The sequence below is a fragment of the Alexandromys fortis genome, unplaced genomic scaffold (assembly GCF_014885135.2).
Source record: "Alexandromys fortis isolate MF-2015 unplaced genomic scaffold, M_Fortis_MF-2015_v1.1 scaffold_7, whole genome shotgun sequence".
Lineage (NCBI taxonomy): Eukaryota > Metazoa > Chordata > Mammalia > Rodentia > Cricetidae > Alexandromys > Alexandromys fortis.
Genome location: NW_026067920.1, coordinates 8630968 through 8644354, shown reverse-complemented (window position 1 = coordinate 8644354; position 13387 = coordinate 8630968). Strand labels below are relative to the sequence as shown.

The window sequence follows — 13387 nt, the reverse complement described above, 5'->3', positions numbered from 1 at the left end:
GCAGAATCAAAATGGGCAAGGCGGAACATGACCCTTGCTTATCACCAGTGGGGAGGGAGTTCTAGGGGGACTGTAGCCTTGGGTTTGCCAACTTTGCCTCCATCGCTAGAGCTCCCGTCTGCCCATAGGCCCAGAGCACCCAATTCAGGAAGCCCACATCCTTCTGTATAGAGTGGGCACACTTTGATTCCAAGAGCCACCATTATGCCATGTAAAGTCTCTGAGACAGATAACAAAAGCAGGCCATGTGGCAATGTGTGGTCTGGCTGCAGTATGTCCCAGGATTGGCGTGCCTCTGTTCCTATGAGTTTGCCAAGGGAGCCTAGGGGCTGAGGAGTCCCCTGGTGGTCAGGAGCCAGGAACGTCCTGCTGAGCTCTGAGAACTGACAGCCAAAGACCTGCTCCTTGGGGGCTAATGCAGCCTCAGGGACAGGAGGGACAAGCCAGAATGCTATTGTGAGCAGAGGCTGACCAGAAAGGCCAGGGAAAGCCATAGCAGAGGGGTCTCTCAGACTCAACAACCCAGAGACAACAGTTTCTCTGGTCGCTTCTTTAGGACAAAACAAATACCCTCCAGCTGAAGCAAGGATGCTTCTCCTTAAGGAAGCTTTTCCCACCTGTGGATGCAGCCAACCAAGTGGCCCATGCTCCCTTTCTGTCCCATGTTGTCCTGTGTGGTAGTGCTGGCTGGAGCTGGGTGGAACTTTGCGAACAGGCTGTGCCCCGCAGATAGATGCCCTGGGCTGACCCAGGTGTTGTAGACCCTGGGTGTTCTTCCATGTCCTGTGAACCCCTGAACTCTCCACCATGTCTGAAACGCGAGGGGCAGGACCGGCCCTCTGTCAGTGGGGTAGCCCTGTAGCCCAGAGGTGGGACCTGGTGTGGTTGTTCAAGAGGGTGACCTACAGGTTTTGTTCCCATTTTAGGAAGCAGGATACCCAAGTGCAAGCTGAGAGCCAACTTCCCTTTGAATGACTAAGATGGCTGTTCTTGTCCCCAGAGAGGAATCGGGTATAGCATATAGGTCTAGGACTCAGTCGTGCCCAAGGATATCCATGTTGGGAGGCAGGCTGTGCCTCTCTGTCCAGCCAACTGCCGCTACCTCTGTTTTGTCCCCTGCCCCTCACAACTGCTTGCGGTGTGAACACTGTGCCCTGATGGCTGTCTCCCTGTAGCCTGAGAACCTGCTTCTGGCCAGCAAATGCAAAGGGGCCGCAGTGAAACTGGCGGACTTCGGCCTGGCCATCGAGGTGCAGGGAGACCAGCAGGCGTGGTTTGGTGAGTGTCAGGGGGTGGGCAGGGGGTCCTGGCAGCCCCTCATGACCCTTCATGGTCCCTTCCCCTCTGATAGGATTTGCGGGAACGCCGGGCTACCTGTCCCCCGAGGTCCTTCGGAAGGAGGCGTACGGCAAGCCTGTGGACATCTGGGCATGTGGTAAGACCTGTGTGTCAGAGGTGGTCGGGGTGCATGATGACCGTGTGGCGTGTATCTCAGGGCTTACTCCCTCTGTCCCAGAGTGTGCAGGTGGCTGGCTTACCCTGCCATGAACCAGTCGTGTGTGTCACACCTGCATTTGGGCTGCCTTGGCAGGGATCTCACACCCTGACTAGAATTACCAGTGTGCTTGCCCCAGGCCATTATGTTTGTCTGCCTGTGCTCGTTATAGGTCTGTGTCCAGAGCCAGTGGACACCAGGATACAGGGACCAGGGGCTGTCAGACCACAGGCTCCTTAGGTGGGACCTTCTCTTTCTGGTGGGCATACAACAGAGGGGACTAGCCAGGCTCCCTAGTGAAGTAGGGTGGAGATGGACCAGGAACTACAGGCTGTTAGTGCCATGCTCCCCATGGCATGGGGCAGGCACAGGGACCCCGAGGACTGACCCTGGTGCCCTCCAGGGCCATGCTGCTCACCTCCCCATCCACAGGGGTGATCCTGTACATCCTGTTGGTGGGCTACCCCCCTTTCTGGGATGAGGACCAGCACAAGCTATACCAGCAGATCAAGGCTGGGGCCTATGACGTGAGTGCGCCCCTGTGGAGGGTGGGGACTGCCACGCCCCGGGTCTCCCTTCCTCTTCGTGGCCTCTGCTTGGGGAGGGGCTTCAGCCTTGCCTGTGCACACTTCCTCCTGTAGTTCCCATCCCCTGAGTGGGACACCGTCACTCCTGAAGCCAAAAACCTCATCAACCAGATGTTGACCATCAACCCTGCCAAACGCATCACGGCCCACGAGGCCCTGAAGCATCCATGGGTCTGCGTAAGTCATCCTTGGCCACCTCTAGGGTCCAGTTCCTCGTGGGCACATCCAGGGCCCCCAAGATGGCTCTGGGGTTTTGTTCCTCATGTCTGGCCACCCTCCTGGATGTGACGGGCAAGACTTGAACTTGGAAATAACTGGGGACAGCAGATGGGAACAAGTGGTCTCTTGTTATGGCGGCTAGCAGTACTCAGTGTGTGGGGCCCTAAAATGCCCCTACCCTGACCCTGTCTCCTAAGCCTGCTCCTCACTGCCCCACGACTTCCCTTCTCCCGACAGCAACGCTCCACGGTGGCCTCTATGATGCACAGACAGGAGACTGTGGAATGCCTGAAGAAGTTCAATGCCAGGAGGAAGCTCAAGGTAGGCATGGCTCGCCCCCCATCCCCGTGTCCACATGTCCCAGTGGGCCCCATCCTGAAGTGGAAGTGTCAGTGGGACCTGGAGACGAGGAGGAAGGAGAACCCCCCAAATCTACGCCTGCTTCCAAGTCCAGATCAGAGGGTTCCAGACGCCGTGGCAGCTCAGAGGGTCAGAGCTTTGCCTGGGTGCAGGGCTGGCCACTTCGGCATCCTGAGGACAGTACTGGCCCAGAGCGGGTGTTGTGAAAGGCAGAGCTGAAGAAGCATCTTTCTGGGCCCGGCAGGCTGGGGAGGCAGGTAGCAGGGCTGACCCTGATAGTTGCTGTCCAGGGCTGATAGTCAAGGCCAGGGCTAGGACTATGAACCATTGTTGGAGTTTCCCCAAGGTCCCAAGGATACCTCTGACTGCCCTGGACCAGAGGAGCGGTCATGGTGGCTGGCATTCCTGGCCGTGCCTACTTCTCAGGAGTCTGACACTGTGATTTGTGGATAGTGTGAGCTTTAACTGTGGACATGGTGACTCACCTCAGTGCAGCTGCTAGGTTCTAGAACTCTTCTCTAGAAGTCTGAGCTGTGTGTGTGTGTGTGTGTGTGTGTGTGTGTGTGTGTACACGCGCACGCGCGTGCGCACAACGTCTTCTGACTAGAAGCCAACAGGATACAGACACTAACAGGGTGACCCTGACTCTGGCTCTGTTTCTCCTTAGGGAGCCATCCTCACCACTATGTTGGCCACACGGAATTTCTCAGGTGAGACATTCTTCTCCAGCAAGGGCGTGTTTCCTCATTCTACAGAAAGCCCCCTCCTTCCTCACCAGCCTCCAGTCCCATTCCTCCAGGCTGGTGGGACCCAACTTCTGTCCTCACCTCTAAGACCCACTTCCAAGAAGGCCTTTTGGCTTCCCTCACTGGGCAGCTCCTGAGGTCTGCTGTGCCCCAGTCCCGCCTCCTCCGTGTTGTTGGGTCTGTGTCCCTCACCTGACACCCCAGTGTCTGTGCTGCCAACACCTGGCCTGCCACCCGCATCCGTCCAAGCGTCTGTTGGGCAGCCCTGTGGCCTCCGTGTCCTTGGTACTCGAAGCATCATGTTGTGTGTGGGAGATAGCTGAAGGCGGGTGGGTGAGACTGAGGTCTGTGCACAGGGAAACTTCGTCAGTTTTGGGTAGGCCGCCTGCCCTGGTTGTTCAGGGTGGGTGATGGGAAAATGAAGTCTCAAGGGTCTGTTAGAGACCCATGGGGCCCACCTGGGGAGACAGTGTTGGCCCTAGTGCCCGGACAGCTGTGTCTATGGCTTCTCCGTCGTCTGACACTGAGTGTGCGAACGTTCATGATCGTCTCTCCTTGTCCGTCTGCATCTGGTACCCTGCCTCCTGTTACTTTGCTGTGATGCTGTCCTGCCAGGAATGGGCACATGGTCACACCAACACTAATGGGACTGTCCTGTCTGCTGTGTGCCCCGCATGCCCCACCGGGCACAAGAAGCCCCACTGGGGTGTTCTAAGGAGAAAGGAGGCAAACGCTTTTCAGTGTCTATCGGCCCAATCTTGTTTCACTCTCCTGAGAAAGGGATTCTGGAGCCATCCCCCACCTAAACTTTAACTCTAATCTTCTTCTGCTTCCTTTGTCTCTTCTCTTTCCTCACCTCGCCCCACCCCATCTGTGTCCGCCCCCTTCCCCCCTCGTCTCTAACCTGGTGCTAACAGTGGGCAGACAGACCACCGCTCCGGCCACAATGTCCACCGCGGCCTCCGGCACCACCATGGGGCTGGTGGAACAAGGTAGATGTGTCTTGCCCAGTGTCCACCTGCTCCTGCCCATCCCTCCTGTTGGCATGCAGCCCCCCTGCTGCACGCAGCCACTGGCCAGGCCCCCAGAGCCTCCCCAGAGGCTGGCAGCCCCCGGGAGCTCTGCTCCTGCCACAGTCACATCCCAGCAGAGGCCCCACCCTGGGCAATATGGCTGCCCCGCACTCCTGTCTGTCTAGAAAAAGAGAGACCACATCAAACCCGATATGCATTTGGCTGAGACCCTCAGGTCCTGGCCTCTGGGATTCTGGAGACCCAATTCAGAATGACACTTACCTGCTGCTGGAGGGTCTCAGTCCTGGAAGGGAAGCCCTTAGATCAGGGTTAGGGAGGTAAGGAAGTCCCAAGGAGCTGTAGGGCCCAAGGTCCGTTCTTCCCCTAGGACAGATGGGTCTGGTGGTCTGTGCTCCTGAGTTCCTCAGAATGTGGGGATAGTGTCAGTCAGTGTCTGAGGCCGGAGGTTCCCTTCTGAAGTCCCTTCTTACTCCGTTCCAAACTCCCTGAGGGAGGAGGTGGTCTCTGACAACCTGTTCCTTTGGATGGTGTGGGACCCTCTGAGAACTAAGTAACCCGGAGGCCTCATCCTGGGCTCCACAGCCAGCATCCACACCGAGTGCTAGTACATTAGAGCAGCACACATGCTCAGCCAAGCCTCAGTTTCCCCAACAGCCTTAAGTGTGAGCAGAGGGCAGGGCGCAGGTTTCACAGCCTGAGGTCCAGCCCTTTCCACGGGCCTACCTGGATCCACCTCACAATTCCCAGGTCCTTCTCCTGGGGGATGTTCAGGTCATCCTAGGAAGGGTCCGTTCTGCCCACCCGGGCCCAGCATGGATGGTCCCGAGTCCATTTTATATAGCCTTTCTGAAGCCCAGGAGGGGCTGGGTTCATTATATATATATAATATAAAAGATGACGCTAGTGGCTGCCAGGGAGGCCTGTTGCCAGGGGACAGTGGGGTGAGACAGGTCACCTCTGAGCCATGCTCTGCCCAAGATTCCTGCTGCAATGCTCGCCTGCCTGCAAGTGAGCAAGGGCAACCTTGCATGAGGCTGCCTGCATGTTGTGGCTCTGCCCCAGGTGCTGAGGGTCACTCTGTCCTGGAGGGAGGTCAGTGCATGCAAACAGCTCAGCATGGCTGTCCATAGTGACTAGACAGTGGGCGAGGCAGAGATGAAGGTCCCATCGACTCCGTTAGGTTGGCCCCACCACACACTAAGGACACATACTGGGGGTCTCCCTCCTCCATGTCTCTGTCAGACGTTCCAGTGTGACAGAGACCCTTGGACAGCAGGAAGACCCTCGCTGTAGAGCGTGTTGCAGTCTGGCTTCCCCCACCCCTCCCCCACTGAGCGGATCTGTGCCTTGTGACTGTCAGGCTGGCTGTGGGTTGGGTGTAATTGCTTGACCTGAGGCCTGGGATTGAAAACTGCCCTCCTGAGTTGGAAGCGCAGGCCAGAAGAGCCGCAGCTCTAGGCGTCTGGAATCCCGTGGTAGTTCAGTGCACTTTTGGCTCCGGCTACACCTACTCAAACTGCGGCGTGAGTGGTGGGCACAGGTTCCTGGCTATGGTGCCATACTTAGTCCAGGACAGATGTGAGTGCTGGAGAGAGACAGCCTCCAGGAAGCAGAGGGCTAATGCAGTCAGTGAGGCTGGGCCGTGCACCCATGCCATGTCTGGAGCACACATGGGCTCCTGGTGCAAGGAGTGGGAGGATGCCAAGATGACCCTGATGTCCGTCTGGGCTCTCTAGGCCTGAGCCAGCAACATGGCTCCCCCCGCCGCCCTTCCCCCCTCCCCTGTCCAAGTTTGCGGCATAGCACATCCACCTGCAAACCAGCGCTGTTTGCTTTCCACAAATAACTTAATCTCCAGTAGCACAGCTCGAAACTGCCGTTTTGATAGACTTGAAGACTTCAATGAAACCCTTCTAAGATCAAGGGCAGTGCTGGGGTCTCTCAGGGCCTAACCTTCCCAGGGGGCCTTTTCCTGCGAGAACCCTCCAAGGATGTCTGGGGGTACCACGGGCACCACAACTGACTCTCAGGCCAATATTGACCTTCGCGGGTTCCAGCTCAGAATCCACTAGGGGAAATGCTGGGTTGGCTGTATGGTCTGCCGGGGAGGGTGGGGAGGGGCAAGCCTGCTTTCTGCAAACTGCCTGTTGAAATGGCCACGTCTTAGGAATGCTCCTCTTCCCTTGCTGCCCAGAAAGCCATCACAGGCATCCTCAAGACAGGACTGTCTTACTCCCTCGGGCTCCAGGGACGAGTCTGTCTCCCGCAGAGAGCAGATGTCTGCCTGCAGCCTTAACCGTAGAGCCAGTGCTCAGGCCAAGAAAGCCCGTGTTGCCAGGGCAGTGCCAGTGTCTCTAGGGATGAGCCGTGTGGGAGGATGGAGAGGAGAAGGAACAGCACCCACAGGCAAACCACAGCAGCCTGTCTCTAACTCTAGGGAGAGTCTAGCCACAGCGCCAGAGGTGCTTCAGGGTCTACTCTGCAGCGATATGGGAAGTCAGCCTTTCTACCCCTAGGAAGCCCCCTTGGGGATACCTTGGGATTGAGGACCTAGGGTACGCCAGGCCTGAAGACGACATGTGAAGGGCAGGGTCATTTCAGAGAGACTGCTCATAACAGAACTTTTTGAGACAAGTACCTAAAACTCTGAGAGGGGAAGGCTGCCAGAAACCAGTGTGCACCACAGCAGCGGCTTCACGTAGCCTTGTCCCCGTGTCCCAGCATACAGAGCCTGGGCCCAATCAAGTTGTGTCACCTGACTGGTGAGGACAGTGGTCAGCAGGCAGCAGTGGTGCCTGGTTCTGGTCTCTGGGAAGAATGACCCGCAGAGCCACAGGCGAATACAACACCCTTCAGAGTTCTCACTCAAGAAGGTGTGGCCAAGAAGTCTGTGTTTCTGATCACATCAGTGACATTGCTGCTGTGACGGAAGACTGGGTTTGATTGGATTACGGCCCTAGGTCTAAATGTGCTGCCCCCATGTCCCCACCAAGTCTGCTGTAGGCAGCACAGGTTCCCCTAGAGGGCAGGAGAGCCCAAGCTTGGGTATAGTCAGCCAGTGTCTAGCTGTATGGGATGTTATGGGTGAGGGCCCTGGGGACAAGGGGCTGTGTACCTCCCCCCATGTTGTGCCAGCCATGGCTGCCTCTAACCCGCTGTGTTGGCCACATGGCTACTTGACTCTTCTTGGGGAACACTGGGCCAGGACAGGCTGGCTTTGCTGCCCCGTGTGGGGCCTTTCTGAACCAACACAAATCTTGTTTTCTCTCTCTTCCTCTCTTCCTTCCTCACTCCCTCCTCTCCTCATCTTTCCTTTTCTGTAAGGTAAGCTGACTACCTCTCTCGGTCTCCGTTTTGTGTTGTTTTAAATCTGTAATTAAGACGCTAAACTCTGCTCTAGAGGACCTAAGTGCTGGGAGCGAAGGGTGGGGGCAAAAGGAGGGCATCCTGATCTCTGAGGGCAGTGTTGGAACCAAGGGTTCCACCTGCTTAGCCCAGGTGTCTGCCAGGGCTTGTGGGCAAAGGGGCTGGTGCTGGCTACAATCACAGCCACCAAGTGGTCTCATGGCAAGGGTTGCTGGGGCCATTCAAGGGGAGGGACAGGGAGGCCAAGTGGTGCAGCCCTGGTGCAGAAGTTTGTTGTCCATCAGAAGATGGAGGGGCAGGGGCTGGGTCTAGCCCTTTGGTGTGACAGCCAGCTTCGGCCCACCACCATTCTAGTGGGAACGCAGGGCTGCAGAGGGCAGGGCCAGGTTGAGCATGACTTTCCCTTTGCATCCTAATACCTACCAATCCTGACCTGGCGCCGTCCTGGGAAGTGGGGGCTGGAGGCCGGGGCAGATCATCCTGCCAGCCTTTCAGGAATCCTAGGCAAGGGCAAGGAGGCTCTTGAGTGCCTTGCAAGGAGCTCGAGAATCATTGAAGATGCTGGGGGCGGGGTGGTCGTGGATGAGGCTCCTGAGGCAGCCTGGCTCAGCACCCGTGGAGGTCTGCTGCTGCTAAGGCCAGGTCAGATGTCAAGGCTACATCTGCTTCCGGCCTCAGGCTACTGGACCTCAGGTCCTGAGCTTCACTCCTGAAGAAAGGGGAAGGGCAGGGGGAGGGGAGGGGAGGGGCCTACAGTGACCCTAAGCCCTAAGAACTCACTATCCCTCCTTCCTTCCCAATGCAGCAGCCAAGAGTTTACTCAACAAGAAAGCAGATGGAGTCAAGGTGAGGCACCAAGTAAGCCCTTTGTGGGATAGAGGGGAGGAAGCCAGAGCCTGCGGCTCCGCCACTAACCGCAAGGTTCTAGTTTGAGAGGCTTGACCATGCCTTCCTCCACTGATGCTGGCAGGGAGGGTCCCCTTTCTTCCCTGGTGACTCTTCTCCTTCTCTCCGCAGCCACAGACAAACAGCACCAAAAACAGCTCGGCCATCACCAGCCCCAAAGGATCCCTCCCTCCTGCCGCCCTGGTACTGAGCCCCTGCCCCTGCCTCAGCTCACTGACAGAGAGGCCTTGCCAGGCAGGGTCTGGTGAGACTGCCTGTCTCTGACCAAATCAGTCCCACGTGGGGACGGAACAGAACGGCATAAATAGGGGTTTGAATCCCAAGAGGAGAAACCACAGTCAGGGTGCCCCAAATCAGGCAGGTGCAAGACTGCTTGGTGAGCCCTTCCCTGGGACCTTGAGGTAGCCGGTGCTGGGGAGAGATCTGGCTTCCCAGCTGGAGTGACTTCTGGACCACTCTGCCTCAAGAAGCTCTAGCAAAAGGCCATCAGGATGCCACGGTGCGGGGGGGGGGGAGCTAGGGGCCCCGCTGTCTCTTCAAGGCCCTCAGTTTGTACAGCTGGCTAGTCTAGCTTAGAGGGGCTCAGACTAGAATCTTCAGGGATCATACCCTGGAGTCTAATGAAGAGAAGCAGGGCCATGTTGGTGTGGTGGGGAGGCGTGTGGTTGAAGAAACAGTGGGCTCGTCCATCTGGGACTATTTCATCAAAGCCATATACCGTATTGGTCTGTGGATTACAGGGGAGGAAGCTCGGGAACCCCTGCCGAGGAGGGTTAAAGGGTGTTCATGATACCTACCCCTACTATATTCTTTCTGGTTCCTTATGAAGGCAGTGGGCCAACTCTGTCCTCTGTCCCTCTTGCCCTGGGGGTCACTTGCTCAGGTGAACATCACGTTCCTGGGGATGTGGAGCTGTGGCTCGTGGGTCTAGAGTGTGAAGTAGTACTCTGAGTATCCCCCACAGGCCCCAGGCAGGTGTTCCCTATAGGATCTGGCTTTGTCAAACTAGGGGAGCATAGAAGAGATCCATCCTGGCTGTAGTTTGGGAATCGCTCAGAGCAGTGGGGCTACGGCAGGAGAGTGCCAGGCGTCTGCTCACCTGGTGCCTGGGGTGGCTCACACCGGCCTCACAGCCAGCCCCACCTTGGACCCCGTCCATCCCATGTGCCACCCCAACCCCCACAACATCTCTGATCCTGCGCCCACTCCCATGCCGAGGCAGGAGGTGGGGAGAACTTCCAGAGCCCACACACACCTACAGTTTCTCTCAGGCCCCATGAGCTCCATCTTCCCTGGCCTCTGGCCTGGCAGATCTGCTGCTCCCGTCATGTTGAGCCTACTCTACCCCCACCCAGGGCCATTGCTGACCACCCGCTGCCTCCATCCCTACTGGGCCATCTTGCTGACCGCCTGCCTCCTCCATCCCTGTCCCTCTCCTCTCCACTCTCTCTGGGCAGACCCTGGTCGCTGCCCACTCCTCTGGCTCCCCGGCTCCCCATCCTCTGCTTCCTTCTTTCTCACTCTCCCTCTCTTTCTTTCCTTCCTCTGTCTGCCGCCCTCTATAGGAGCCTCAAACCACCGTTATCCATAACCCAGTGGACGGGATTAAGGTACTGCCGCCACCTCTCTCCTCGCCCTTTCCTTGGGCAGGAGGTATGGGCCCAGGAGGAGGGTGTGGACGGTGACCTGGGAGAAGCATTTGTGCCTATGGTAGAGAGCAGATGTGTAGCCACCTGATAGATAGCCACAAGCCTGCCTGCCTGGGGCCATGGCAGGGACACAATGACTCCACTGAAGGGAGCTCACACAGCTTCAGGAGTGCCGCCTGCTGCAGGCCTTGGGTTCGGCCTTGACTGTTCTCCACCTTCACCCCCCCAGTGTGGCCCCAGTGCTTCCTGCTCCTCTCTGCTCTGCCATCTGCTCCCATCCCATTGGCATCATCACATGGGGCCGGGAGGGGCTGGCTCTCTGTGAGGTGAGGGAGACGGGCAGGTCTTAGAACCTGCCCTGGGCTGTCAGGTCAGATGTGGGCTTGGGCTCCCCAACTGTCCGACAAGGTGGCACGGGGGGTACCCCCACTTCCTTAGGCCAGAATCTGCACCTGGCCCTTCTCCATGCCAGGGACCCAGGGCAGCTATATGTTCAAAATGCCAAATGTCTGTTTTCCTCCCACCTGAGTGATGGGTACCCTGTGGGCCCTCATGTCAGGTGAGGTCATACTCCTCTCTGAGTCAACCTTTGGGCCAGGGTAAGGCCTGACCTTATATTTGAAGGCCCCCAGTTTTTCCTCAGAGTCATGTTCAGTCAGTATCTGTACCAAAGAGCTATGAGAGGTTTCTTTGGTTTTCTGGGGACATGTTGGTAGAGAGGTGCTCAGAAGTCAGCCACCACTTGAAGGTGGTAGAAGCTGGGCCCTGCTAAAGTTCCAGGCCTAGGCTGGACAGTGGCATTAGGGACCTCATCTCTTCTCGGGGAAGGTGACCCTCTCTTAAAAGCTGCTAACCACGACTGCCCACTGCCTAGGTTTCGAGACCTTCCATCACTAAAAGTCAGCCAAGCCCCATGTTTTTCCATCTTGGGGTTTCAAAAGGCCTGCTCTCAGAGTTGGCAGCGTGTCTCATTGTCTCTTGGGGAAGATGAGGTTAAAGCCCTTGCTGTTGGAAATACGGTGGCCTGCAGGGGACAGAATGAGCCCCAGGGTGGAAGCCCTCCTGAGAACATACACGGTTAGACCTTTCTCCCCAGTCACTGGGAGGGTCTGTCTCCTGAAATCCTCAGGAGTAGCCAGGCGTAGGTCCAAGCTGGAACCCAGGCTCACTCCACAAATGGAAGTGTCCTGCCTGTCCTTGACCACATCTTGACCCCTGTCTCTCTGTTTCCTCAGGAGTCTTCCGACAGCACCAACACAACCATAGAGGATGAAGATGCCAAAGGTACCTGCAACAGAGACCTCGCCTGGTCATCTGGGCCATGGTGTTGGCGGTGGGTGGGTCTTGCAGCATCTCTGGTTCTGCTGCGCAGGCCATGGTACAGAGGTTCAGGGCCCTGCTCTCAGGTCTGCCTGGTGTGAGTCAAAGCATGTTTGGGACATCGTGGCGGGGGTATCTCAGGCATAGTGCATATGTGAGGAAGTCACAGTTCTCCGTCCTGGGAGCCAGGAACTCACTTCTCACTGGGTATGAAGTATGTGTGTGATATTTGATCAAGATACAACTTAAATTTCTTAAGCTTCTGTCCATCTGGCTAGTGAGTGGCCAGGTAGCGGAAGTGTTGGTTCCTTTGATGACTCAGGAGCTCCCTCTTGAGGTGGGCTTCTGTGCCACACCCTGAGCCCTGCCAGTGATAATGTCCCTAGGTCGCCTGCTATCAGTGAGTGTCCTCCTAGCCTCTCCCACTTTCTTTGTCCCCCACTCCCCGAGAACAAGGTCTGACAACTTCAGGCTGTCCATGGAGCCCTAACCTGCCCTTAGGATGGTCATATAGAATTGACGCCTTTTCTCCTCCCCAGCTAGGATGCTGTCCCTGAGTGTCCTCCACACTCCTTCCTCAGTCATGTACAAGAGCTGAGATGGAGTCAGGACGGTTCCCAAGGTCACCATGCTCAGTGAGGACCACTCTAAAACCCTAGCCTAATCTTTGCAGGGCCTGCACGGGCCCACAAAATGAGCCCTTCTAACACCTATGGGTGCCCAAGAGTGACCTCCTCGCCTCTGTCCTCTAGGTCCCCGGCAGTGGCCTGGGGTTCTACACTGTAACCTTTTCAGCCGTCCTGTGCCTCTTGGCTCTTTCTGCCACTTTCTGTCTTGAGTGTCTACCATCCACTGCTTGCTTCTGTTCTGCCTCAGCCCCCAGGGTCCCTGATGTCCTGAGCTTGGTGAGGAGGGGCTCAGGAGCCCCAGAAGCCGAGGGCCCCCTGCCCTGCCCATCTCCAGTTCCCATTAGCCCCCTTCCAGCCCCGTGTAAGTAGCCTGGGCCCCGCTGCTGTGGGGATGACTTTGAAGGGCCTGGCAACTCTCTGAAGGGACATTTAAGAGCCAAGGACCGGACAGGCCAATTCCTGGCTCTAACTGTACCCTCACACAGCCCCCAGACTGGGGCTCTCCATGGTTGCCTCTGTCCAGCCAAAGGCCTTTATTGGTCTCTGGGAGTGCTGTCATTGCCTCCTTTCCTGCTCACGGCCACTAGGTGGTCCCTGGAGGGTTTGGCCTTGACTTCTAGGCCTCCAGAGCCCACCCAAACCTCCCTCTACACCACCTCTGGAGGCTTCTTGCTTCTGAGACTGGCACCAAACAGGAAGCCAGGTCCCAAATCCCCCTGTGGCGAGAATAGGACCCCTTCTTGCCTGCGTCTTGCCAATTCTGTCGTCTCCTCGGTCTCCTCATATGTCTGTCTGCCTTCTGTTCACGTGTGTCTGTTCCACCCCAGCCCCCAGGATCTCTGACATCCTGAACTCGGTGAGAAGGGGCTGTGGAACCCCAGAAGCCGAGGGACCCCTATCAGTGGGGCCCCCACCCTGCTTGTCTCCGGGTCTCCTAGGCCCCCTGCCCACCCCGTGTAAGTAGTAGCCCCAGGCTTGCTGCCTCTGCTACCAAGGGCTCGCTGAGAATGGCCAGTGCTCAGCTTCCTGCACCTGCCATGCACGGCCAAGCTCCCCCAGACCAGGATGCCCGATGG

General features: G+C 57.3%; 1 protein-coding gene across 2 annotated transcripts in view; it reads left to right on the top strand.

Moving 5' to 3' along the window:
* Camk2b (calcium/calmodulin dependent protein kinase II beta) overlaps window positions 1–13387 on the top strand; it is an 88112-nt gene that overhangs the window by 67407 nt on the left and 7318 nt on the right. The window contains exons 7-17 of one of the 2 annotated variants that reach the window (XM_050141332.1): window positions 1176–1278; window positions 1352–1435; window positions 1928–2022; window positions 2137–2259; window positions 2539–2622; window positions 3329–3371; window positions 8613–8653; window positions 8825–8896; window positions 11598–11646; window positions 12559–12672; window positions 13139–13267. In XM_050141332.1, the coding sequence (XP_049997289.1) occupies window positions 1176–1278; window positions 1352–1435; window positions 1928–2022; window positions 2137–2259; window positions 2539–2622; window positions 3329–3371; window positions 8613–8653; window positions 8825–8896; window positions 11598–11646; window positions 12559–12672; window positions 13139–13267 (937 nt within the window). The remainder of the gene's footprint in view (window positions 1–1175; window positions 1279–1351; window positions 1436–1927; window positions 2023–2136; window positions 2260–2538; window positions 2623–3328; window positions 3372–8612; window positions 8654–8824; window positions 8897–11597; window positions 11647–12558; window positions 12673–13138; window positions 13268–13387) is intronic. The other variant, XM_050141333.1, reaches the window with a different exon arrangement.